At 43.6% G+C, this 27,542-nt stretch overlaps 2 protein-coding genes across 5 annotated transcripts in view; both read left to right on the plus strand.

Moving 5' to 3' along the window:
* Window positions 1-27,542, plus strand: part of LOC133536308 (poly [ADP-ribose] polymerase tankyrase-1) — a 337,423-nt gene that overhangs the window by 252,950 nt on the left and 56,931 nt on the right. For all 4 annotated transcript variants that reach the window (XM_061876734.1, XM_061876733.1, XM_061876732.1 and 1 more), the window contains 6 exons: window positions 1,018-1,112; window positions 19,362-19,428; window positions 19,609-19,795; window positions 20,859-20,980; window positions 21,092-21,183; window positions 21,390-21,468. In XM_061876734.1, coding sequence (XP_061732718.1) covers window positions 1,018-1,112; window positions 19,362-19,428; window positions 19,609-19,795; window positions 20,859-20,980; window positions 21,092-21,183; window positions 21,390-21,468 — 642 coding nt within the window. The remainder of the gene's footprint in view (window positions 1-1,017; window positions 1,113-19,361; window positions 19,429-19,608; window positions 19,796-20,858; window positions 20,981-21,091; window positions 21,184-21,389; window positions 21,469-27,542) is intronic.
* The window catches only part of LOC133536310 (uncharacterized), a 193,216-nt gene that overhangs the window by 135,482 nt on the left and 30,192 nt on the right, over window positions 1-27,542 (plus strand). The gene's annotated exons all lie outside the window — the stretch shown is intronic.

A 27,542-nucleotide genomic window follows, 5' to 3' on the forward strand; every position in this document is an offset into this window, starting at 1 on the left:
CAAATTCAAAAAGGTTCTCATGATTACGAAGAAACTAAGATATAATCAGTCATGTAATAGCTGTTTGTTTTTTCTTTTTTTCTCACATACAGCTGATCTCTTAGGACACAGGTGTCAAACATGGGCCAGTTCTGGCCCACCACATTGTTTGATATGGCCCAGGAAAACCTGGAAATAACGTGTCAATAACACGTAATTTATCCTTTCTTACTAAATTTTGACAGAAGAAAACTTGAATGTTATCTAATAATGCAACAAATATTATTAAAAACTTAAATATTAAATTAATAATGCAACAAATATCATACATTTCAAAAAATGTATTGTTTAAATATATGCTTGACTCATGATCTCAAAGCAAGTTATCCATCAAATGGCACGCTGTAAAATTTGCAACATATTTTACCTTGACAACAGTAGCATGCTGTATACATTTTACGGTAATATTCAGGCAACTGAGGTGCAGTTTTTTTTTACCGTAAAATATACATTTGGTTTCTTTTTTACAATGTACGCCCCAAAATATACGACCCCAAAAGGGACAAGCGGTAGAAAATGGATGGATGGATTGTGTAATAATATCATGAGAGGATTTCTATTACATTTATATTCATAAAGGTGTGGTCCTTCATAAAAAAACCAAGATTGACACCGTTGTTTTAGGAGAATGCAATTGTTGGGCCTTTTTTCGCAGTATTTTCCACTAGTCCTCCAACTTTGGAGACTCTGCACAGCAAGCTGAAGCTTCTCATCTAAGTCCCATTTTAAAACATTTATTGCTCCAGTTTTACATCAATTTTATGGAGGAAATATATTCTTTATTGCTGTCGTCTGGTCTAGGAATGGAACAATAACTTACTGACTGCACAGTTTTGACAGAAAAAATGTTCGTAGCAACGCACTTGACTGAGTAATTGTAAAGTAATCAGGACCGCTGCACAGATGCATGTTACTGTTCGAACAGCTCTAGCTTCTTCCTCATGCTCACATTGTCCTCTTTTTTTTATGTCTCTCTAGTCCACTCCGCTCCACCTGGCTGCGGGATACAACAGAGTGAGGATAGTTCAGCTGTTGCTACAACACGGAGCAGATGTTCATGCCAAGGACAAAGGGTATGTAAATCAGCAGTTAAAAAATATTAAAGCCGGTCAAAAAAAAAAAAAGACTCAGTATTCACATGTTTTTATTATTATTGCGCAAGCTACTATTGAATATTGCAGATGCACTACTCCTGAATATACAAAGTGCAGCGCATCCGGAAGGAATTCACAATGTCTTTTTGAATACAATGCCACAAACGTGGCACACCTATCTTTGGACAGTTTCACCCATTCCTCTCAAGCGCCGTCAGGTTGGCTGGGAAGCGTTGGTTTTCATCTAGGATGTCTGCGTACATTGCTGCATTCATCTTAGTCTAGTCAGGGAGGTGACCAACAACCCAATGGTCACGCTGTCAGAGCCTGGCACCACGGCAAGCTGAAATAAACCAGTGTCTCAGGCTGACACAAATCTTCTTTGACAGAAATGGTAAAATGTAATATTTATTTAATAAATTTTTACAACATTGTAGAACATTAGTAAAACTGAGACTACTCAGAAAGAACTCATGGAAATTACTGGCTTAGAATTACCAACGGTTTTTGATGTGTTTGTCCATGTTAAAGGAAATGGCAGGCTGTCTTCTTCTAATTAATTCATTCCAAACTTTGCAAGCTGGGTAACGTTTGCTGTGATCTAGACCAGTGGTTCTCAAATGAGGGTACGCGTACCCCTGGGGGTACGTAAAGGTATGCCAAGGGGACGTGAGATTTTTTTAAAATATTCTAAAAAGATTGAAAACCACTCATCTAGACTCTGGAACAACAAGACACACAAACAACTATCAGAAATGTAGCCAATATTACACACAGATAATTTGTCATGAGGCATGCAAATATAAATAAAATACACAGAGGAAAATTTAATTAGCTTAAATGTTCATACAAACAAGGGATAATAATGCTAGCCTATACAGCATGTTAGCATCGATTATCTTGCAGCCATGCACTGACCAAATATGTCTCAGAAACATTCCACTCAAGTCAAAAAAGCTTGTCAACACAAGTCAGCAACATCAACAAAGTTCACCTTTGTGCATTTATGCACAGCATTAAACGTTTTGTTGTCAAAATGAGATAAAGAAGGAGTGACATAAAACACGTTTTTCTGTGGCAGCATCAAAGAAAATTGCACATGTACACCAGGGTTGCACACTTTTTCAGCAGGCATGCTTTTTTATCAAATGACCAAGTCAAGGTGATCTATCTCATATACATACATACATACATATATATATGTACATACATAAATATATATATATATATATATATACACATATATACGCATATATATATATATATATATATATATATATATATATATATATTTTAGGGCTGCAAATCTTTGGTTGTCCCATGATTCGATTCAATATCGATTCTTGGGGTCGTGATTCGATTATATATCGATTTTTTTCCGATTCAACGCGATTCTCGACTCAAAAACAATATTTTTCCGATTTAAAACGATTCAGCAGGATCTACCCCAGTCTGCTGACATGCTAGCAGAGTAATAGATTTTTTTTAAAAGCTTTTTTAATTGTAAAGGACAATGTTTTATCAACTGATTGCAATAATGTAAATTTGTTTTAACTATTAAACAAACCAAAAATACGACTTATTTTATCTTTGTGAAAACATTGGACACAGTGTGTCGTCAAGCTTATGAGATGTGATGCAAATGTCAGCCACTGTGACACTATTTTTTTTTTTTTATTATTATTTATAAATGTCTAATTAGGGCTGGGCGATATTGGCTTTTATTAATATCACAATATTTTTATGCCATATTGCGATATATGATATATATTACGATATTTTGCCTTGGCCTTGAATGAACACTTGATGCATATAATCACAGCAGTATGATGATTCTTAGTGTCTACATTAAAACATTACTCTTCATACTGCATTAATATATGCTCATTTTAAACTTTCATGCAGAGAGGGAAATCACTACTAAGTCAATTGACCAAAACTGTATTTATTAAATACTCTTCATTCTCTCACGGGTGACTTTTTAAATGAAAGAACAAATTAATAGTGTTGCTACCTTTTTGTAGTAACACTTCTGCTGCATACTTTGCATTGATAGCTTGATACTTTTATTAGTAGATTACACAGTACAGTACACATTCCGTACTATTGACCACTAAATGGTAACACCCGAATAAGTTTTTCAACTTGTTTAAGTCGGGGTCCACGTTAATCAATTCATGGTACAAATATATACTATCAGCATAATACAGTCATCACACAAGTTAATCATCATAGTATATACATTGAACAGCATACTGCTGTTGTCTGCTGAATATCTTCCCACTTGGAGCCAAACCACTGCCAGATGATGGACCTCCTGCTCTATATGTTGGGCATTTATTGTTCTTCCTCCATTTGCGACAAGTCTCGCACAATCTCTCTCTTGTATTGTCACAAGCGCCGCTCGCTCTACCTATCAGCTAACTTTAGCCATGCTGCTACCTCTCTGATCGGCGAGAGCTATGACGCTAGACTCGCGAGAGTATCTGACGTATGTAAGAAGGCGGCCTTGTTTTCCGTATCTGTCAGAATGAGAGACGAGGAGGAGTGAGGAGTGTTGTGTGATGCCCGCAGCTAAAAGCAACTTGACCTGCCTCAGCTAACGTTAGCCATGCTAACGTTAGCTCTCGGCGAGAGCGTGTGACGCTACATGCGCGACAGTATGTGACGTATGTATGAAGGTGGGCTTATTTTACGTCTCTGTGAGAAGGAGAGACGAGAAAGAGTGAGACACGCCAGTAATGTAATGCATGCAGCTTAAAACAACTGTGTGAGAACATATAATCGAATATTACGATATAGTCATTTTCTATATATAGACAAACCTGCGATATATCGTATATATCGATATATCGCCCAGCCCTATGTCTAATGATAATGTCAATGAGGGATTTTTAATCACTGCTATGCTAAAATTGTAACTAATATTGATACTGTTGTTGATAATATTAATTTTTGTTTCACTACTTTTGGTTTGTCTGTGTCGTGTTTGTGTCTCCTTTCAATTGCTCTGTTTATTGCAGTTCTGAATGTTGCTGGGTCAGGTTTGGTTTTGGAATTGGATTACATTGTTATGGTACTGCTGTGTATTTTTTTGTTGGATTGATAAAAAAAAATCAAAAAAGGATTTAAAAAAAAAAATTAGAATCGATTCTGAATCGCACAACGTGAGAATTGCGATTCGTACTCGAATCAATTTTTTCCCACACCCCTAATATTTAAATATATATATATATGTATAATTGTTGTTTTGTGTTCACATATTCAAGGTGTTTAATAAAAATACAATTTTTTTAACACTTTAACACATGTAGATTTCCTTCTTTCATGAAGACAATAACATAAGATGGTGTATTTCCTTATTCTCATGACTTGATTGATTTGAAATCAGATAGGATTCACAGTTGTGCTGATAAATTTCACAACTTCAAATTTATATTAGGGAGAGTAAAAAAAGTCCTCTTCTCTTTCCAACACAACATGAAAGTGGTTGTTTTTAGCTTTTTATCGGTCCATTTTCATACTTGTTCTTATACCCTTTATAAGAAATTCATTGGCGTTAACTCTGTAGCTTGCTAGCATGTATGCGCTAGTTTTCTGACACGTTTATATTGTTAACGCAGGCCTGATGGAGGAGCACTTTTATTGTGAAAACAGGAACTGTGCGGTCGGTCTTTGCACTTTTGACACCCGGTACAGAGAGAGAGTCTGTTGAAATAAAAAGTGCTGATGGTCGTTTTTTCTTCTTCATACAACATAACTACGGTTCGTTCAAGGGCCGCCAAAATGAAGAGGACAAAATTGTCCTCGCTAAATACTCTCATCAGTGAAGCATGAACACAAACATATTAAACATTGGGCTTTCTAAAATTTAGGAAGTTTTGTGTCATATTTGACCTCCTACGGACACCATGTTAAAACAAAAAATATATTTATTTCCCCGCATCTTTTTTCATTTTCATAAATCTTTTAAAATGTTCCAGGGAGCCACAGGGTGCTAAAGAGCCGGGGGTTGCCGACCCCCAACCGAGGAGATGATTGAGATAGATATATATATTTTTTTTTTACATTTATTAAAGGTTCAGGATGTTTATCATAATTGTTCTTCTTTGTGCTTTGTGAACACTTGTAGTTTGAACAGTCTCTTAAACTGAATCATATTAGTGTTTTGTTTGATTTCCTTCCTTAATCCATTCCATATTTTAATTCCACATATTTATATTCTAAATGTTTTAAGTGTTGTACTCACATACAAATGTTTTAAAATAAAAAAAATTCCAAGGTTATATTTGTCCTTTTTTGTTGAGAAGAATTTGTGTACATTCTTGGGTAGCAGGTTATAGTCTGCTTTACACATAATTTTAGCTGTTTGCAAATGCACCAAGTCAGCTACAATCGGGCAGAAGGCAGAGTACACCCTGGACAAGTCGCCATCTCATCGCAGCATTTCTTCTGTTATTATTTGTATTAGCTTTTGTGTGTTCTCTCCTGAACAAAACACAATTGGGTCATCTGCGGAGAATACTAACTTTTAGTCCTTTGTAACTTTACAAATGTCGTTTATATAAAGATTGAACAATTTTGTTCCCAGTATCAAGCCTTAAGGTACGCCACAAAATATTTTCAGCTCTGTAGACGTTTGTTCTCCTATCTTCACGTATTGCTTCCTGTTGGTTAAGTAGCTTCTGACCCAGTTCAAGACCAGCCATCTGATGCCATACTGAACTAATTTTTTAATTAAGATATTGTGATTGATTTTGTTAAATCCATGAGTACTGCTTTGCTATCTATTGCATTGGTGATCTCTTCTATTATTTTGATTAATGCCATTGATGTGAACATTTTGGCTCTGTAGCTGTATTGGTTGTCTGTGAGTGATTAATTTGTCCAATTTGTTGTTAAACAGTTTTTCAATATATTTTTTTAAAATATGGAAGTAGAGAAACAGGTGTGTAGTGTTTACACTGTTGTTTGTCTCTAGTCTTATAAATTAGTAGACTTTTGCTGTTTTCATTTTGTTGGGGAATTTGCCTGTTTGAAATTATATGTTGCTGATATATGTAAAATGTTCTGAAACGCATGCAGACACACACACACGCACACACACACACACACACAGACCTCTGCTCAGCCAGATTTATTTTAAATGTCACACACCAACATGACTCCGACAGTACTAAGACCACAGGTGATTTGTTTTCAACAATTAACATTGTGTGCTCTGTCTCACACACAAACTCTCAGTTCAACCAAGTCCATAAACAAAAATATTATATCTTTTCTCTCACTATGCATATTGCTTAGTGGGACTTCAGGCATCCCTTGTCATGGACAATCCTCTTCAAATCTGGCTTGTATTCCGTTGTTGCCACTGAAAGCAATTCTTTCACATGGGTGTCAGTCAGAACAGATCGATGCTTTGATTTCACATGTTTCAGGGTAGAAAACACAGACTCGCAGACGTATGTTGACCCAGACATTGACAGTATCTAAGCGCAGCCCGTTTGACATTGGGGTATTTTTCCAGAACTCAATGGTCCCTTCCCTTCAAGCAGCTTTCAGTTGGTCCTCCTCACAAAGATCCATCATCTCCAACTCAGCCGCAGCCTCATCTGTGACGAGCGGGGCTTTCAAAGAGTCCGTATCCGCATTAAATGGGTCGACGAGGAATGAAATCTGTGGCCTTTTCAGTTGTAGATCACAGAACACACAAAGCTTTCGTGCAGGTTTTCAACCAGTGTCGCATATCTGTTTCTTTTGTTTTTCAGGGCGGCGATGGAGACTTGCCCGCTGGCTTTTAGCAGAGTGGGAAAATGTGTTAAATCTCCCTTTTGAATATGCGCCTTGAACAGCTTCAGTTTGTTGACGAACGCAAACACACTTTGCACCAGGTCAGGCAGCTGCTGGCTCCACTATGGACGGGACTCTCGCTACTAAATTGGATCCACTTTGGACTGGACTCTCACCATTTTGTTTGATCCACTATGGATCGGACTTTCACAATATCTTGTTAGACCCGCTCAACATCCATTGCTTTCGGTCCCCTGGGGGGAGGGGGGTTCATAGTCATCATTGTCACTGTCACCGACGTCCCACTGGGTGTGAGTTTTTCCTTGCCCTTATGTGGGCTCTACCGAGGATGTCGTTGTGGTTTGTGTTGTGGTTTGTGCAGGCCTTTGAGACACTTGTGATTTAGGGCTATATAAATAAACATTGATTTATTGATTTTAACTTAACCTGCTGGGTCAGGTTCAGTCCGTCCCAGTGACACAGCAAGTCGACCAAAAAGGCCAGATCCATAATCCACTCGAGGTCCGAGAGCTCGAGATAGTCCTTGTCCTTCTCTTCCATGAACATTTTCACAGCATCCAAAAGCTGAAAAAAGCGAGAGAGTACATTACCTTTTGACAGCCACCTCACAGTGCGGTGCAGCGGCAGGTCAACTGGAAGCCCTTGGTCCAGCTCAGCGATAAGATTCCTGAATTGCTTGTGGTCAAGTGCATGTGTGCGGATGTAGTTGACGATTTTCATCACAGGCTTCATGACGTTGCTAAATTCAATGATTTAGACACAAATTGTTCCCTCTGGATAATGCAGTGGAAAGTCCAAGACTCGGGAAAATATTCCGTCAGCTTTGCACAGCCCCACAAGCCCATTTACAGATCCGATCTTGGCTGGTGCTCCATCCCTGACTATTGCAGTTAGTTTCTGTATGGGCAGATTTGCTTTCGCAAATGCAGCCATCATTGTTTCTTTCACATCTATGCCACGGGTTCTGTCTTTTAATGGCACAATATCAAGGAGTTCTTCTTTTATCACACGATCGTCTGACACAGACCGTGCAAATATTGCCAACTGAGGCTCGTCTTGTATTTCACAACCCTCATCCAATGTGACACTAAAATACTCACATGTTTGAAGGTCAGAGTGCAACTGTGATTCAATAGCCGTGTTAATGTCCGATATTCTGCGTACAACAGTGTGGCGGGACAGTTGGACTTCTGATACCCTTCTTTTTAGTTTGTCGTCTTCAGGAGACAAGATTTCAACAGCGTCACTGAAGCATTTTTTAACAAAGTCCCTTCATTGTATGGCTTTTTAGCCTGTGCAATGTTCCATTCCAGTTGATATGATGCAAGCGTTACGGCTTCGTAAATGTTTGGAAAAACTGTTTCTGCTTTTCTGCCTGACTTTTCAAAGTGGCCAACTTGTGCTTGTGAAGTTCTGTCCCTTTTGGAAATTCCTGGTCGATGTTAGCATGGAGGGAGCTTAAGTGACGCTGAAGATTTGAAGCTTTGAAATGCGCTAATGACGCCTGACATATAAGGCAGAATGGCTTGCCATTACGTTCAACACAAATATATACCGTATTTCTTTGAATAGCCGCCGAGCATATAGTATGCGCCTGCCTTGAATTGCTGCCGGGTGAAACTCGCTTTGCAAAATAATTAGCGCATGCTCAGTATTACCGCCATGTCAAACTCGTGACGTCACGAGTGACACTTCCCCTGTCATCATTTTCAAAATGGAGGAGGCTGATTTCAATACTGGTAATTTGAAATCGCATAAAGAGAAGAAGATTAAGAGCTATTCAGTAGGATTTAAGGTCCAATCTATTGAATACCGGTATGCTAAAAATAACATTAAGCAGCTATGTTTTATAAATATACCTGTGGAGAGGTGGAGCCGACACTCCGACAGACAGGCAGGGCACGCCAAGATGGCGGCGAGGAGGCGGCGACGGCGAGCGAGCGGAGAGGAGGAGCGGAAGAGCGACCTGGACTGAGGTTTTATTGAAAAATAAACAAGGTCAAACTGTTAAAGCCATGTCCTTCCTTGGTGATCCTGGGAACCCGCAAGACGACGGCTTGAGACCGTCACAATACCGTAGCTGCGTGTGTCAAATATGAGTCATTAAATGACTCCCGCCTCCTGGTGGTAGAGCACGACGGATCTTTTAGGATGTAACACTCCTATGCTGGCTATGTAAACAACTGGGCTGAAATAAAGCATGTTCCAGTCCTGAATACCCAGTGTATTATTTATACAATAACACTTCCTGGTGGCAGCGGTGGGATAAAGAGATCACCCACGGAGCAGAATGGGAGGGGGAGTTGTTCGACAATAATTATGTCGTCGCCCGCACTTGAGGAGCCGAACTAACTGATAGCAGCGATCTGATAGCAGTTTTCTAAACTGGACTTTCAATCGAAGCAGGAGGTAATAAAGGAAGATCTCCATCGAGACAGAGAGACTTTTAAAACTGAAGAAAGATAAGGAAGACTTCTATAAACAAGTTATCGATGCTTTTGATCAGAAGGAGCTGGCATGGATTTCATTTATAAGTAAAGGTAAGACCATAATAAGGTTTTTTTTTTTAATTAAATGTGCTTTTCATGATGGTATCCTAACATCACACTCAAATTTTTACTGCATGCCTTTGTGAAGTGACGGAGTGAGAAGAGGTTTTAAAATAATTAGCGCATGCTTATTTTTACCGCATGCTTTTGGTAAGCGCAGGAGTAAGAAAAGGTTTTAAATTAATTAGCACCCCGGCGGCAATTCAAGGAAATACGGTAAACTCTCCCACAGTGTTAAAATGTCCTGTGTTCTTCACATTTTCGTTTTGCTGTGCTTTTTTTCCCTGCCATTTTGAGAGCACACTTGTCACAAATTGTTTACTACTGTGATCTCACGCACATGCACGTTTGACGTCACTCAAACCAGCTTCGGCTCTTCTTCTTCTTCTATGCAACTCAAACCGGCCTAAACGGGGCGCAAAAAGTAATCCAAGTATTGTAATCCAAGTATTTCCTTTTTACTAGGTGATGATCACGATCACGGCCGATAGAAGAGAAGAAGAGAACGCCACGGTGTTTTACAAGCTAGATTTTGAGGAAACGCCCTTTTTGTGCTTAGCGGAAGTCAATGAAGCGGCCGTGTGTCTTAGTCGTGCTGCATTTTGAAAATGTAATGGTTTTCGTCCCGACAAACGCCAGGGACAGTAGATATACTACAGTACAGTAACACGGCAACGTGGGCCTCCGACATCAAAGATTTTGTCGCGTCTACATTTCGTGGGCACTAATAGATTTTTATTTCTTTCCTAGTAGTGTTAAGAGCTGAATGAAACCAGCCAAAAAGCCGCAAGTGGCTCGCGAGCCGCGGGTTGGCAAGACCTGTCATATATGATGTATTCTTCTTGTTGCAAGCATTTTTTTCAGTTCTTTTGTCATCACTGGTTGTTTTTCTTTTGCTTCTTACTAATTTGTTTCAATAGACAATGTTTGTCTTAAAGCATCATAAAAGTATAAAAAAAATGATCGTATGCATCATTTACATAATTTTCACTGTTTGCATTTTCCCAACTTGATTTCTCGGATCATTCTTAAAAGCTGTCATACTTTCTGTGCATATTTTTCAAAATGTCTATTTCTCATCAAAGTTCCTCTTCTTGTAGTTTCCGTCATAGATTATGAAAACTAGCAGATGATCACTGATGTCGGATATTAGCAGACCACTTACGGAATTATTATCAAAATCATTAGTACTGCTTGGCCTTGGGATTTTAGAATATCAACTCAGGCTATACATTGTGTCTATAAAGTCATCTATGGACTTTTGTTCGTTAGGGTTCAAGAGGTTATTGTTAAAGTGTTCACGTAAGAAAGTTATTTTTTGACTGAATTCAGTAAAAGTTGCCTTAATCCAGTTCTCAAGCGTATCAATGTTTGACTTAAGTGATTTATATATGCAGATGATTCAAATGTTCTTGTTTTTTTTCATGACATATTTCAATGGTTATACAATCTGAGATATCAACAGCTAATGACATATTTTTACAACTTTGTAGTTCAAGTCCATCACATACACAGTTACTCCCCCTCCGTTCTTGTTGGTTCTGTTGATATAATGTAGTTCATGCCCTTCCAGAGCAAGAACCATGGACTCGGACTTGGAGGTGCTAATTCTCATCCCAGTCGCTTCACACTCGGCTGTGAACCCTTCCAATGAGAACTGAAGATCCTGGCCAGTTGAAGCCATCAGGACCACATCATCTGCAAAAAGCAGCGACCTAATCCTGCAGCCACCAAACCGGATCCCCTCAACGCCATGACTACGCCTAGCAATTCTGTCCATAAAAGTTATGAACAGAATCAATGACAAAGGGCAGCCTTGGTGGAGTCCAAACCTCACTGGAAATGGGTCCGACTTATTGCCAGCAATGCGGACCAAGCTGTGACACTGATCCTACAGGGAGCGGACTGCCGCAATCAGACAGTCCGTTACCCCATACTCTCTGAGCACTCCCCACAGGACTCCCCACTTGCTTTCTCCAAGTCCACAAAGCACAGACTGGTTGGGAGAACTCCCATGCACCCACAAAGACCCTGCCGAGTGTATAGAGCTGGTCTACCATTCCACGACCAGGACGAAAACCACAGTTTTTCCTGCATTCCAAGGATCGTCTATCCGGCGTAGCCTCCTCTCCAGTACACCTGAATAGCCCTTGCCAGGAAGGCTGGAGAGTGTGATCCCCAGATATTTGGAACACACCCTCCGGTTCTTTTTCTTAAAGAGAGGAACCACGACCCCTGTCTACCAATCCAGAGCTACCACCCCCAATGTCCACGCTATGTTGCAGTCTCTTGTCAACCAAGACACCCCCACAGCATCCAGAGCCTTAAGGAACCCCGGGCGTATCTCATCCACCCCCGGGGCCGTGCCACCGAGGAGCTTTTTAACAACCTCGGCAAACTCAGCCCCAGAAATAGGAGCGCGCACCACATATTCCACAGGGACTGCTTCCTCATAGGACGACTTGTTGGTGGGATTGAGGAGGTGTTCGAAGTATTCCCTCCACCGATCTACAACAGCCGCACTAGAGGTCAGCGGCACACCATCCTCAGCATACACGGTGTTGACATACCTGCCGAGTGCCCTGCCACTGCACCTGACCTCTATGACCCCTCCCGTGAGTGGTGAGCCCATTGGAATAGGGACCCACGTTGCCTCTTCAAGCTGAGCCCTGCTGGGACCCATGGGGACAGAAACCAGTCACCAGGCGCTCGCCATCGTGCCCCACCTCTGGGCCTGGCTCCAGAGAGGAGCTCTGGTGACCCGCGCCCGGGCGAGGGAAATCTAGGTCCTCGATTTGTACTTTTCATAAAGGTTTTTGAGCTGCTCTTTGTCTGATCCCTGACCAAGGACCTGTTTGTCTTGAGAGACCCTACCAGGCGGCATAGAAGCCCCCAGACAACATAGCTCCTAGGATCATTGGGACACGCAAACTCCTCTACCACATTAAGGTGTCAGCTCAGAAAGGAGGAAGACAAAATTATGTTGTTTAAATTAATCATCAACAGTTTGTTGTCGATTTTAATGTTTTCATATGTTGAAACCATTAATTCCTGGTATGAAAAAAAGCATTTGTATCGCAATCTATATCCTTATCTAATTCCGGACTATTCTGAACCATGCTGCTGAAGGTTTTCAGTTCCATATATTTCTGTTCAGCATTTGTTTGTGTTACTTTATGAATGTCCATAAGTGTAGTTGAGTGTGCACCTGAGCACAGCTCTTTTGTCCGGTAATCCCTTGGAGCATTGTAATTTTGTATTTGAATGTTGATGTTTGTTTCTGTCAGACTCCATTATCGTTGATGTTTTGGTTGCTATGGGAGTTTCAATATTCGTCCAGATCCTTGATGTCTTTGACAACTATTACTCTTGCTTCTGGACCCCCATTCAGTTTGATGTGGATGTTGCTGTTGCCGCTCCGAGTTTCCTGAATTTTCCTCAGTTTCATCAAGTATTGGCTTTCTTGGCGAGTTCAGCATTGCGTTTTGTGAGGTGCCTGTTTTGGATTTCCTGTTGGCAAGCTTCACGATGATGACTGGTGTGGTGTTGTTACATTTTCCATTCAGTGAAATGCAGGCATGAATTGTGTTAATATCGACATCAATTGCCTTTGATTGCAGAAAGTTGACTACTTGCTTTGCAGAAGCAGCGTCCATATTATAAATAATGGTAAATGGGTTGTACTTGAATAGCGCTTTTCTACCTTCAAGGTACTCAAAGTGCTTTGACATTACTTCCACATTTACCCTTTCACACACACATTCACACCCTGCTGGAGGGAGCTGCCATGCAAGGCGCTAACCAGCATCCATCAGGAGCAAGGGTGAAGTGTCTTGCGCAGGACAAAACGGATGTGACAAGGTTGGTACTAGGTGGGGATTGAACCAGGGACCTTCGAGTTGTGCACGGCCACTCTTCCACTGTGCCACGCCCTCCCATATTGACTGGTTTTCCTCCGTTGTCAACTGCTCTTGCGTAGGTTCGAGGATTGATATACAGCCCTGCAATGATGATGTCATTCTTTCGTATAAACTGATCCATTTCCTCTTTGATGTTTTCTAAAACACTGATATTCCCCAGATTGGTGACACCTTGTTGTCTGGCTGTTGTCTCAATGCAGCCATATCCTCCCTGAAGTTCTTCAAATCAATGTTATCTAGTGTTAACATCTTGGCACAATGCTTCTATCTCTAGTTTAATGTTCTTCACAAAACTGCTGTTGTCCCAATGGGTATTGTCTTGCTGCTGTTGGCCCAATGTTGCATTCTCCTCTTTCAGCATCTCTGTCTCACGTTTTTGTTACGATCCACTCCATGGATCGTTTGTTGTTTACTTTTCTGTATGTTTGATCACATTTTGGACTCTGCTGTTTCCTTGAGTTGAACACTTCCTAGTTTATACTCTTCACCATGGCAACTTAATTGTTTCACCTGCACTGGCGCCTGGCGCACACCGGTCGTTAATTATTGTGTTGTATTTAAGACCGCCTGCTACCTCAGTTCCTCCTGGACGTTTTGCTTGCTTAAGGCAACTGTTACGTTGCGTATTCTTGTTTCCCTTTTGTTTGTTCCACGCTAAGTTTAGCTTAGCCCCCGCGCGCTCGGCTCGCGCTACTTCGAACTCTGAACTCTGTCTCTTGCTGATAGTAGCATTTAGCTAAGGCACACCTTTGTTTTGATCTTTTGTCAAGTGTTACTTTGGTTATTCATATAAAAATCTGCTCCTACCTTCATTCCTGCCTGCTCCAGTCCTTTGGCATCGAGAAGTGGCACTCCTCGCGCATCCAAGATCCAACCCAACCGTAACAGAAAACGTCCAGCATTGCGTCACCTCGCTGAGGACATTCCGGAGCTCCGACCCCACCAATTTTCATATCCGGCCAGGTATTCCCCAACCCAGGACTCCTCACTAAGGGTTGGTAGTCTGTTCACTTCTCCCGTTCCCAGTCACTATTCTCTGAGCTCTGTTAGCCCCATTAGCACTTCACTAGCTTCCGCCTCCCCTGTCACTCACAGTGACGTCACTCCGTTCACGCCCCCCTATGACGTCACCGTTAACCCTTTAGTAGATTCGCCTGCACATTTTTTCGATGATAGCAGTGATGATGAGTTTTTTGAGTCTGATTTTTGTCATTTGTCACCCAAAGACTTGTTATCTTTAAAGAAAATTTATAAGGACAACTATTGCACCCCCAAACCTAGTCACCCACCAAAAAATGACTTTTATTCGACTATTAATTATTATCAGGACATATTTCGCCACCACAGTTCTGGTCAGTCTTCGCCCCCCACACTTGCTTCTCCGCTTCGTAATTCTTGTTTCCCGCCCGAGTCCGTGCCTTGTTCCTCTCCCCCTAGAGAGGATTTTGAACAGCTTAGAGGGGAAGAGTCTGCCCTCCTCCAAACCTCCCGCCGCCCACCCTTGGGGTCAGTTTCTGACCTCGGGGACCGCGCCTGGAATTCGCGTTTTGAGGGGGGGGCTAGTATTAGCAGCCGTGCTACGGAGGTAGCACAGCTGCAAACCACTAAACCACCTCGACAACCGGTCAAACCTCTTCCACCTCTATGCCAGCACTTGAAACTCCGGCCCATTAGACCTCCTCCACCGGAGTTCCCCCCGGTTAAGCGCGCACTTCCACCTAGACCTCCTCCACCTGTGTTCCGTCCGTGCCTTAGTTCTTGTTTTAGTCCCAGTCTCTCTCAGAGTTCGAGTCCCAGCCTTCTTCGTAGCCCATGCTCTAGTCCTACCCGTAGACCGACTTGTAGACTGAGTCATAGTCCAAGTCCTGGTCCGAGTTTCCGTTCTGATTCTTGTTGTAGTCCTAGTCTTTCTCGTAGTCGTCGTAGTCCTAGTTCCACTCGTAGACTGATCCGTAGTCCGAGTCCTGTTTCGAGTCCGGTCCCGAGTCTTGTTTCTTGCCTTTGTGATATTAATTCTGATTCCTCTCGTGGTCTTAGTCCGAACCCTAGTCCTTACCCAAGTTCTTGTCCGAGACCCAGTGTTACTGTAAGTCCTAGTCTTTGTCCAAGTCCTTGCCCGAGCACCAGTATGATTGTTAGTCCCAGTCCTTGCCCAAGCCCTAGTTTGACCGTTTGTCCTAGTTCTTGCCCAAGCCCTGGTATTACTGTAAGTCCTGGTCCTTGCCCAAGCCCTTCTCAAAGCGCTAGTGTGATTGTAAGTCCTGGTCCTCCCTCAAGTCCTTGCATGAGTCCTAGTGTTCGTCTTATCCCTCATAATATCAATCAATCAATCAATGTTTATTTATATAGCCCCAAATCACAAATGTCTCAAAGGACTGCACAAATCATTACGACTACAACATCCTCGGAAGAACCCACAAAAGGGCAAGGAAAACTCACACCCAGTGGGCAGGGAGAATTCACATTCAGTGGGACGCCAGCGACAATGCTGACTATGAGAAACCTTGGAGAGGACCTCAGATGTGGGCAACCCCCCCCCCTCTAGGGGACCGAAAGCAATGGATGTCGAGCGGGTCTAACATGATACTGTGAAAGTTCAATCCATAGTGGCTCCAAGACAGCAGTGAGAGTCCCGTCCACAGGAAACCATCTCAAGCGGATCAGCAGCGTAGAGATGTCCCCAACCGATACAGGCGAGCGGTCCATCCTGGGTCTCGACTCTGGACAGTCAGTACTTCATCCATGGTCATCGGACCGGACCCCCTCCACAAGGGAGGGGGGGACATAGGAGAAAGAAAAGAAGCGGCAGATCAACTGGTCTAAAAAGGAGGTCTATTTAAAGGCTAGAGTATACAGATGAGTTTTAAGATGAGACTTAAATGCTTCTACTGAGGTAGCATCTCGAACTGTTACCGGGAGGGCATTCCAGAGTACTGGAGCCCGAACGGAAAACGCTCTATAGCCCGCAGACTTTTTTTGAGCTCTAGGAATCACTAATAAGCCGGAGTCTTTTGAACGCAGATTTCTTGCCGGGACATACGGCACAATACAATCGGCAAGATAGGCTGGAGCTAGACCGTGTAGTATTTTATACGTAAGTAGTAAAACCTTAAAGTCACATCTTAAGTGCACAGGAAGCCAGTGCAGGTGAGCCAGTACAGGCGTAATATGATCAAACTTTCTTGTTCTTGTCAAAAGTCTAGCAGCCGCATTTTGTACCAACTGTAATCTTTTAATGCTAGACATTGGGAGACCCGAAAATAATACGTTACAGTAATCGAGACGAGACGTAACAAACGCATGGATAATGATCTCGGCGTCTTTAGTGGACAAAATGGAGCGAATTTTAGCGATATTACGGAGATGAAAGAAGGCCGTTTTAGTAACGCTTTTAATGTGTGACTCAAAGGAGAGAGTTGGGTCGAAGATAATACCCAGATTTTTTACAGAGTCACCTTGTTTTATTATTTGGTTGTCAAATGTTAAAGTTGTATTATTAAATAGAGGTCGGTGTCTAGCAGGACCGATAATCAGTCCTAGTCCTGCTCGCAGCCAGTCCCCTAGTTCTCCTCGGCAGGCCCCTGTGCCTGCTCCGCGGCTGAAGCCAACACCTGCTCCTGCTCCTCTGCCGGCTTCAGCTCCTGATCCCCTGCTGGCCTCTGCACCTGATCCGCTGCCGGCCTCTGCACCTGATCCGCTGCCGGCCTCTGCACCTGATCCGCTGCCGGCCTCTGCACCTGATCCTCTGCCGGCCTCTGCACCTGCTTCGCTGCCAGCCTCTGCACCTGCTCCTCTGCCGGCCTCTGCACCTACTCCTCTGCACCTGCTCCTCTGCCGGCCTCCGCACCTGCTCCTCTGCTGGCATCCGCACTTGCTCCTCTGCCGGCATCCGCACCAGCAGCGGTGCCTGCTTCGGCTGCAGCCTCCGCACCTTTGTCTGCTGCTGCCAAGCCTCCCCTACGTCGGCCACGGGTGTGGCCGTACCCCGGGCGTCCGCCTCAGCAGGCGCGTCCACCTCCACGACGGCCACGGCTGTGGCCATACCTCGGGCACCCTCCTCATAGGACGCGCCCGGGTCTTCGTCAGCCACTAAGGTGGCCTCTGCGGCTCCGCCCGCCCAGACTTTGGTTGCAGCGGCGTTCCACCCGCTGCCGCCACTTGTCCTGTCCCCGGTGGATTCGGGGACACGGGACTTGCCAACCTCCCGCCAGGTCCCCCCTCCGCCCTCCCTTCATTTTTGGACTGTCTCGTTGTTGGAGGGGCTTTTTTGTATTTTTTCTTTTTTGGGGCATCTGGGATCTGCGCCTTAAGGGAGGGGTAATGTTACGATCCACTCCATGGATCGTTTGTTGTTTACTTGTCTGTATGTTTGATCACGTTTTGGACTCTGCCGTTTCCCTGAGTTGAACACTTCCTAGTTTATACTCGCCACCATGGCAACTTAATTGTTTCACCTGCACTGGCGCCTGGCGCACACCGGTCGTTAATTATTGTGTTGTATTTAAGACCGCCTGCTACCTCAGTTCCTCCTGGACGTTTTGCTTGCTTAAGGCAACTGTTACGTTGTGTATTCTTGTTTCCCTTTTGTTTGTTCCACGCTAAGTTTAGCTTAGCCCCCGCACGCTCGACTCGCGCTACTTCGAACTCTGAACTCTGTCTCTTGCTGATAGTAGCATTTAGCTTCCCATGCTAAGGCACACCTTTGTTTTGATCTTTTGTCAAGTGTTACTTTGGTTATTCATATAAAAATCTGCTCCTACCTTCATTCCTGCCTGCTCCAGTCCTTTGGCATCAAGAGGTGGCACTCCTCGCGCATCCAAGATGCGACCCAACCGTAACAGTTTTAATGTTGTGTCGTTTCCATCACTTCATCACGCGATATTCTGTTCTCTCTCTAATTATCTGTTCTTGGAGAGTTGTGGCATATTTTTGTGCACCATTGATAATCTGTTCATGGAGATTTTTGACATTGCTTTGTGCCTCATTGACATCCTTTTGTACAGTTCCTATTAACGCTTCTAAGTCCGATTCCACTTCTGACAACGCTGTATTGCTCCGTAAATGACTTCTTGTCGTGGTCATGGTGGTGGCAGCATCATGCTGTGGGGATGTTTTTCAGCAGCAGGAACTGGGAGAATAGTCAATATAGTACTAAGAGGAATGCAGCAATGTACATAAACATCCTGGATGAAAACCAACACTTCTCATTCAAGCTGATGCAGCTAGAGAGGTTCTGCAAAGAGGAATGGGCAAAAGTGCCCAAAGATGGGTGTGCCAAGCATGCGGCATTGTATTTAGAAAATACTTGAGGCTGTAATTGTTGCAAAATGTGCATAGACAACGTTTGTGAGCAAAGGCTGTGAATGCTTATGTAAATTTTTTACATTTACATTGGTATTATGTGTAGAATAGTGAGGACAAAATGAATTGTACAGTTGCATCTCCACACCCCAAGAGGAAATGTGCAAAAAGTCAAGCTCTGTGAATACTGTCCGGATGCACTTTAAATCGTAACACATGATATATCGTAAAAATTTACATTTACAATATTGTATATCTGGATGGTACACTGGCTTATGGTACAGTCGTTGAATTGATGTAATTGAAAACACAGTTACATTTGATCTGACATTATTATTAAAACAACAACTTGTAAGGCCTATTTACTAATATATATTTAATTGTAGATTATATATTAATGTTATTGTACCAATGTTACGTGCTGCTGTTGTTTTCTGGTCCGTCATGGCCGGTTTGATCCTTCAGCCAGTGTCCTCACACCCAGACATTGGAGCTATTTACTTAGATCTAGTGTAAACTAAGGCGAACAAATCATGCGACTGACTTGCTGTGACAGCTACACATACTACTATAGTATTATTAACAATTGTTGTAGACTGTTCTGTGAGATACACTGTACTTATCTTTTTATGACTGTGTCTTCACAGTGGTCTGGTGCCGCTACATAACGCCTGCTCCTACGGACACTATGAAGTCACTGAGCTGCTGCTAAAGGTGAGACAATCACACATAGAAGCAACTATCCATCCATCCATTTTCTACCGCTTATTCCCTTTCGGGATCGCGGGGGGCGCTGGCGCCTATCTATCTTAATAATATCCTGACAATGTTTTCACTTAAACTCGCGTTTTTCATCGGATGTTCTGCCTGTGTAATTGTCGTATTTCTTTACAGCATGGTGCCTGTGTAAATGCCATGGACCTGTGGCAGTTCACCCCACTCCATGAGGCAGCATCCAAAAACCGTGTGGAGGTATGCTCCCTGCTGCTGAGCCATGGGGCTGACCCGACCTTGCTCAACTGTCACAGCAAGAGCTCCATGGACATGGCGCCTACACCTGAGCTGAAGGAAAGGCTCTCATGTAAGCACACCACTTATTTAAATGCCAAGTACAGTTTTTTGGCCAATGAACACAGAAACACCTAGAAGTGTAGTCTGCTCATAGAAAGAATGGCAACTGTCAGTGTCTTGAATAATGTTTGTGTTTGAATGTGAGTGTGAATGTTGTCTGTCTATCTGTGTTGGCCCTGCGATGAGGAGGCGACTTGTCCAGGGTGTACCCCGCCTTCCGCCCGATTGTAGCTGAGATAGGCGCCAGCGCCCCCCGCGACCCCGAAAGGGAATAAGCGGTAGAAAATGGATGGATCGATGAAAAATATTGCAAGTATCAAGTAAAACAAGGGTCGAAAGAGCACATTTCCAAAAACAAGTAGTAATACTTGAGGGTGTAGCTTTACCTGTTTGCATCTTTCAATTACTTTTATCAATTAATTGATTACATAGTTTAACCAACACATACCTGTATTTTATGTACGCTGGAAGGCTTGTGATGCTTCACAGTAAATGGTAATGGTAAATGGGTTATACTTGCATAGCGCTTTTCTACCTTCACGGTACTCAAACCGCTTTGACACTATTTCCACATTTACCCATTAACACACATTCACACACTGATGGCGGGAGCTGCCATGCAAGATCCTAACCACGACCCATCAGGAGCAGGGGTGAAGTGTCTTGCTCAAGGACACAACCGATGTGACGAGGTTGGTAGAAGGTAGGGATTGAACCAGGAACCCTCAGGTAGGTGGCACGGCCACTGTCCCAACTGCGCCACAACGTCCCCAGTAGGTTGTTTGTAATGTTTTGGACACTGGGTATGACATGTTTCTTATCTTGATGGCCCTCTCACAGAACTTTAAAGTCATGTTTTTGAAATAACAGTACCCTGCAGTATCATTGCAATTTGAAAATATGATTTTTCTGAACTTTTTAAATGCTCATTTGTCTTGGGTTTTACTATTTTGCACCCCTTAGATTCGCAAGTCAGATGAATTCAAACGTTAGTCTGAGTTACAAGAAAACCATGGCAGTGTTTTTAATCCAGCTGACATGTTAGCATTTTATTTGTGTGTCTGTGTGTGAAGATGAGTTTAAGGGCCATTCACTGCTTCAAGCTGCTCGGGAAGCTGACATGGCCAAGGCGAAGAGGAGCCTGGCGCTGGAGATCATCAACTTTAAACACCCTCACACACATGAAACAGCACTGGTAAGACATTAAGGAAGCTTGAACATACACAGATTTTTTTTTTTAAGTAGCAGGGTTGTACGTACAGTAGATAAAATGTGTCTGTGTGCGTGTGTCCGTGTTTGTTTTTAGCATTGTGCAGTTGCATCTCCACACCCCAAGAGGAAACAGGTGACAGAGCTGCTATTACGAAAAGGGGCCAATGTCAATGAGAATAACAAAGAGTAAGTGCTGCCCAGTCAGTAATAGCACTGATTTTTCTTAGCAAATACCAAAATTATCATCCAATCTGGTTTTTGCTCTGACGTATAATAATAATGCTTCAAATGTCTGCGCATAAAAAATGTTGCAGTTAAAGTGACACTCTTGCTTTGCCAAAAATAACCATTGTTGAAAACATAACATCTTCCTTTGTTTCCCTCTCTTGTAGTTTAATGACACCTCTCCATGTGGCTGCTGAGCGAGCTCATAATGACATTATGGAGGTGCTTCAGAAACATGGTGCCAAGGTAAATTTTCGTTACTAAATTTGTGCCTTTTATCAGTTTTGTTTGCTTTACCCACCACCTTTTACAGAGTTACAATTTCTATGTGCTTTAAAAAAAAACATAATATCATAATATTCGCTGTATATATATATATATATATATATATATATATTAGGGCTGCAACAACTAATTGATTAAAATCGATTACAAAAACAGTTAGCGATTAATTTAGTCATCGATTCGTTGGATGTATGTAATGCGCTGAGGCTCTTTTTTTTCTTTATTTTTTTCCCCTGAACCTTTATCTATAAACTGCAACATTTACAAACAGCTGAGAAACAATAGTCAAAATAAGTACAAAAACAGTACATGAGGTGGCAGTAAGCCAGCCAATGATGTGTCATGTGCAGCTCACGTGACCACGCCGTCTCCTTTGCTGAAAACATTCGAAAAATGGCGGAGGTAAACAGTACGGATATTTCAGTGGAGAAACATCTCGAGGTTATTGCTTCAATGGAGAAAAGTGTACGACCTAAGTCGTCAAGTGTCGGAACACTTTACTTTAAAGACTTCAAAGAAGACATTTCCTGCAAAACGTGCAGCATGGACGTCGCGTGGCACGGAACGACCGCATTGCTTCGGGAGCACCTGAAGATGAGCCATGGATGAAGGGAAGAACTCACGGTACGTAACTTTTTTAAGTCCATAGTCCGAGTATATTGATCCTTTGTGTCCGTCTTTGTGTGTTTTTAATCTTTTGTTATCGAGGAGATTTTTTTTAAGGAAGCGCAGCAGCAACTGTATAAACTTTTTTTTTTTTTTTTTCCCTTGGCCTCAGTCTGCACCTCCTCTCCAGGGCCCAGGCAAAGACCGATTTTTTAAATTTTATTTTAATCTTCTATTTTTTTCTCCCCCCCCCCTTTGTTTACCTTTATCTCATCTTTTTTGTAAGGGGCGCTGGAAGCCGGCAGACCCGTCAGTGATCCTGTTCTGTCTCCCTGTAATGTTTGTCTGAACTTGAATGGGATTGTGCTGAAAATTTTAATTTTCCTGAAGGAACTCTCCTGACAGAATAAATAAAGTACTATCTACTCTACTCTATCTATAAACGTAACAGACAGAAATATCTCAGGTTGGTTTCATAATGGATCAAAGGTAGCCGGGCCCAATAAAGCTATATAAATCTGTGGAGAGGCGGAGCCGACAGGCCGACGGCGGGGCAAGGCACGCTGCCCTGCCCAAGATGACGGCAAGGAGGCAGAGAGGATACGAAGGAGCGGAGAGGCGGGGCTTGCTGGGAGCGCCGCCGCCACAATCTAATTCAGTTGCGTGGGTCACACACCGGGACACAATTAACATTTCTCCTTTTCTTGTCGCACGCTCAGTCCGTGCGCCGTTGGTGTCGGTTACGCCTCGCGGTGTACGGCCAGGTGGTCTTTGGCGAGGGTCACCGCTGCTGCAAAGTCCCGGGGCCGGTGGTACCGGATACAATTCGCCGTGTGCGTCGGGATCGCTTCCACAAACTGTTCCAGTAGGATATGGTCCAGCCAGCGCGTCGCTGCCTCTTGGAGCCGCTGGCAAAAGGCGAATGGCCGGTCCTCCTTCCCCAGACGCTTGGACCGGAACCGGCGTCAATAATCTTCGGCAGTTCGTCCCGTCTGGTCCAGCAACGCCCTCCTCAGCTCCTTAAAGTGCACTCTGGAGGCCGCCGGCAGGCTGAGCGCCACGCGCTGCGCCTCCCCCGTCAGGAGCAGCAAGAGCCGCACCCCCCACTCTTCTTCCGGCCACGCGCATGCTTTCGCCGTGGCCGCAAAAATGTCCAGGAATGCATGAGGATCCTCTCTTTCCCCCATGCGGCGGATGGTGACAGTCGTCGGCGCTGGCCGTGCCCCGCCCACCTGGTCCGTTAACGCCCGCAGGACCTGACACTGATGGCGGGTGCTCGAGAGAGCCGTCAGGGGGTCGTCTTTCCCCGCCTCGGGTAGTCCAGCCGAGTTGGGCGCCAAGTTATGGAAGTGTCTTGCTTCCGGGTTCTCTGGATCACCCACCACGGACATGACAGCTGCACTCAGGGCTTCGAACAGTCTTTTATTTTTCAATAAAATGTCTTTCTTGTCGATCTTAGCAACCTCCATGTCTTTGGCTCGCTCTCAGTCGTTCTCGCTCGTCTGCTTGTGCGGCTGGTTCTCCTACTCCTTCTGCCTTGATCGCTCATCCTTCTCCCCTTTTATACAGAGTCAGGAGAAATGTTAATTTTGTCCGGGTGTGTGACCCATGCACCTGAATTAGATTGTGGCGGCGTCGCTCCCAGCAAGCCCCGCCTCTGCGCTCCGCCGCATCCTCCGCCACGTTGCCGTCATCTTGGGCAGGGCGGCGTGCCCTGCCCCGCCGTCGGCCCGTCGGCTCCGCCTCTCCACAACATCTATTTGGACTTGAATGACGCTTTAGTATAACTAAACGTTATGGAGGTGGACTATTTCATGCTATTATTCAGAGGTAGCCTAAAGTGAATCTTTTATTATTCAGAACAGAAACGTGTACTATATCTGATCCAGTTCGGATCTGATATAGTACATTTCTGTGTTATTATTGGTGTATTCTGTAACTCCAATGTCCATTTATTTAATTTAGCTGTTATTTTAATGTAGTTATTTCACGTCAGAAATTATTCATTAAATCAACTGGGTATGTATTGAGTTACATGTAAATGATGCTACTATGTACAATCATAATATGGTTTCTCTCATTTCAGAAAGAAACAAACCAGCATTTGCGACTTGGTACAAAGGAAGGTGTGCACACCACGGCAAGCGGCTGCATTGACTGATGCTATCCTGTATATGTTGCTAACTGACATGAGGCCACTATCAATGGTGGAGGATGAAGGTTTTAAACAAATAATTTGCGTCCTCAACCCTGGTTACACTCTTCCCTCGAGGAACCATTTGACCAAACTGATGGAGAGGAAGTACGAGCAGACATTCTATGCTGTGTAGACTGACATAAAAGCCACCCAGAGCAAAATTGCTCTCACTACTGATGTGTGGACAAGTGTAGCCTACCTTGGTAATACATGCCACTACATTGGATGATGAATGGAACATGAAGTCAATCTGCCTTACAACCATGCCGCTAAAGGAAAGACAGTCAGCATCCAACATTGCAGAATGGTTGGAATAGGTAATAGCCAGGTTTGAAATTCCCCTATGCAAAAGTATTGCTATTGTGCATGACAATGGTGCACTTTATAAAAAATAAAACAATTTTGTAACACTTGCCTTGTTTTATTTTGCAAGTCAAAAGGACATGGTGCCAGTATGCTGTTTTTTTAAATAAAGTATCGGAAATGATAGAAATGTAGTTTCTCTTTTATCCGATTATTAATCGATTCATCGAAGTAATAATCGACAGATTAATCGATTATCAAATTAATCGTTAGTTGCACCCCTAATATATATATATATATATATATATATATATATATATATACATGCATTATGTGTGTGTATGTAGGTAGATATATGTATATACACAAAACCCAAACCAGTGAAGTGGGTACGTAGTGTAAATCGTAAATAAAAAAATAATACAATGATTTGCAGGTCCTTTTCAACTTATATTCAATTAAATACACTGAAAATAGAAGATATTTAATGTTCAAACTGATCCAAGTATTCATTAACTTAGAATTTAATGCCAGCAAAACATAGCAAAAGAGTCGGCACAGGGACATTGTGGAGAGGCTGAGCCGACGGCGGGGCAGTACACGGTTTGGCCCTGCTCAAGATGGCGGCCAGGAGGCGGAGAATGCGTCGGAACGAAGAGGCGGGGCGTGCCATGAGCGACGCCGCAGCAATCAAGATCAAGTGCGTGGCTCACACACTGGCTCACAATCGGCCTATCTCCTCTCAGTGTATAAAAGGGGCGAAGGAGGACAGATCAGGAGGAAAGAGGGGAGGAGAACCAGCAGCAGAAACAGACGACCGAAAACGACCCAGAGCAAGCCGAACACAGCGACGAAGATGCGGCCGACTGAAAAGGAGACCGGAACGAGCAGCAGAGGAGGAGCTGAAAAGCGACCCGACTTAGACTGAAGCTTTCTTTGAAAAAATATAAGAGTCAAACCTGCTCAGTAAGATGTCCTTCCTGAATGGTCCACGCTACCCACACGATGACGGCGTATGACTGTCACATTTGGCACCCGACGTGGGTGGACCACCGGAGGCGGGGGAGGATGATCCCCTGTGGCCTATTGTAAACACTCTCACACAGCTGGCAGCGAGCAGCCAGCAAAATTGCCAACTCATGCAGCCGCTGGTGGACAAGATGGGGGGAGGCGGTGAGTGCCCCCCCAAAGAAGAAGTCAAGGAGGACTCCAGTGAAGTCTTGGCTGAAGCGTCCCACCTGTAAGGCGGGGCTGGGGAGGCAGCAGTGGCGTCTGCAGACCAAGACCAGCAGGGCGAGCTGTCGGCCAAAGAGAGGGAGGACAAGCTTGCCTTGGTAGAGAGGATTAGAAGAGCTGAGGAGACAGATGCACAGCCAGTGGAGCGTGAAGTTGAAGATGAAGAAGTTGAAGATTAAATAGTTGAAGAAATTCAAGAAAATGATGAAGAAGAAATAGTTGAAGAAATTCAAGAAAATTATAAAGAAGAAGAAATAGTTGAAGAAATTCCACAAAATGATGAAGATGAGGAAGAGGAAGAAGGGGAAAAAGTGGTAGTGATGGAAGAAAAAGAAGAAGAAGTGAAAGAAGAGGAGGAAGAGGAAGAAGTGAAAGAGGATGAAGAAGTCAAGGAGGACGAAGAAGAAGAAGTCATTGAGGACGAAGAAGAAGAAGACAAAGTAAAGGTCAAAAAGGACGAAGAAGAAGAAGACAAAGAAAAGGTTAATGAGGACGAAGAAGACAAAGAAAAGGTCAAAGAGGACGAAGAAGAGAAGACAGGTGGCTGTGGCAGTTTTTTTTCCCCGCCCCTTTCAAAAAAGGGAGGGGGGAGTAGGCTCAGCCGGGTGGAATCCCGGCTTGCATCTGGCGATAGAGGACTGTGGATAGTCAGAGCCGACGGCGGGGCAGGACACGCTTTGGCCCTGCTCAAGATGGCGGCCAGGAGGCGGAGAATGCTCACACACCGGCTCACAATCTGCCTATCTCCTTTCAGTGTATAAAAGGGGAGAAGGAGGAACAATCAGGAGGAAAGAGAGGAGGAGAACCAGCAGCAGAAACAGACGAGCGAAAACGACCGAGAGCGAGCCGAACACAGCGACGATGACGCGGCCGACTGAAAAGGAGACCGAAACGAGCAGCGGAGGAGGAGCTGAAGCTTTATTTGAAAAAATAAAAGAGTCAAACCTGCTCAGCAAGATGTCCTTCCTGAATGGTCCACGCTACCCACACGATGACGGCGTAAGACTGTCACAGGCATTTTTACCGCTTGGCATTGGCTTTGCATAATAGAGTTTTAACTTGCACTTACAGATGTAGTGACAAACTGTAGTTCCTGGCAGTGCTTTTCTGAAATGTTCCTGAGCAAGCCTCTGTGGGGCTATTCTTTACACACTGAAGGTCACGGGCATTGCCGCTTACGTGCAGTGATTTCTCCAGATTCTCTGAACCTTTTGATGATATTACAGACCGTAGATGGTGAAATCTGTAAATTTATTTGCAATAGCTCGTTGAGAAATGTTGTTCTTAAACTGTTGGACAATTTGCTCACACATTTGTTCACAACGTGTTGACCCTCTCCCCATCTTTCTTTGTGAATGACTGAGCATTTCATGGAAGCTGCTTTTATACCCATTCATGGCACCCACCTGTTCCCAATTAGCCCGTCCACCTGTGGGATGTGCCAAATAAGTGTTTGATGAGCATTCCTCAACCTTCTCAGTCTTTTTTGCCACTTGTGCCAGCTTTTTTGAAACATGGTATAAAAGTAAGTGCATCTCTATATTCCTTCAAAACCGCTCTAAAACAACACCTCCAGGCAACTTCAACACTTTACTAATACCCTCCTCCATTCACATCCCATCTCCCCGGATTATAAACAACTCAAATGTACTTCTAATGTATATACTTGTTCTTATGCTATCTGAACTCACTA

The sequence above is a fragment of the Nerophis ophidion genome, linkage group LG17 (assembly GCF_033978795.1).
Source record: "Nerophis ophidion isolate RoL-2023_Sa linkage group LG17, RoL_Noph_v1.0, whole genome shotgun sequence".
NCBI lineage: Eukaryota > Metazoa > Chordata > Actinopteri > Syngnathiformes > Syngnathidae > Nerophis > Nerophis ophidion.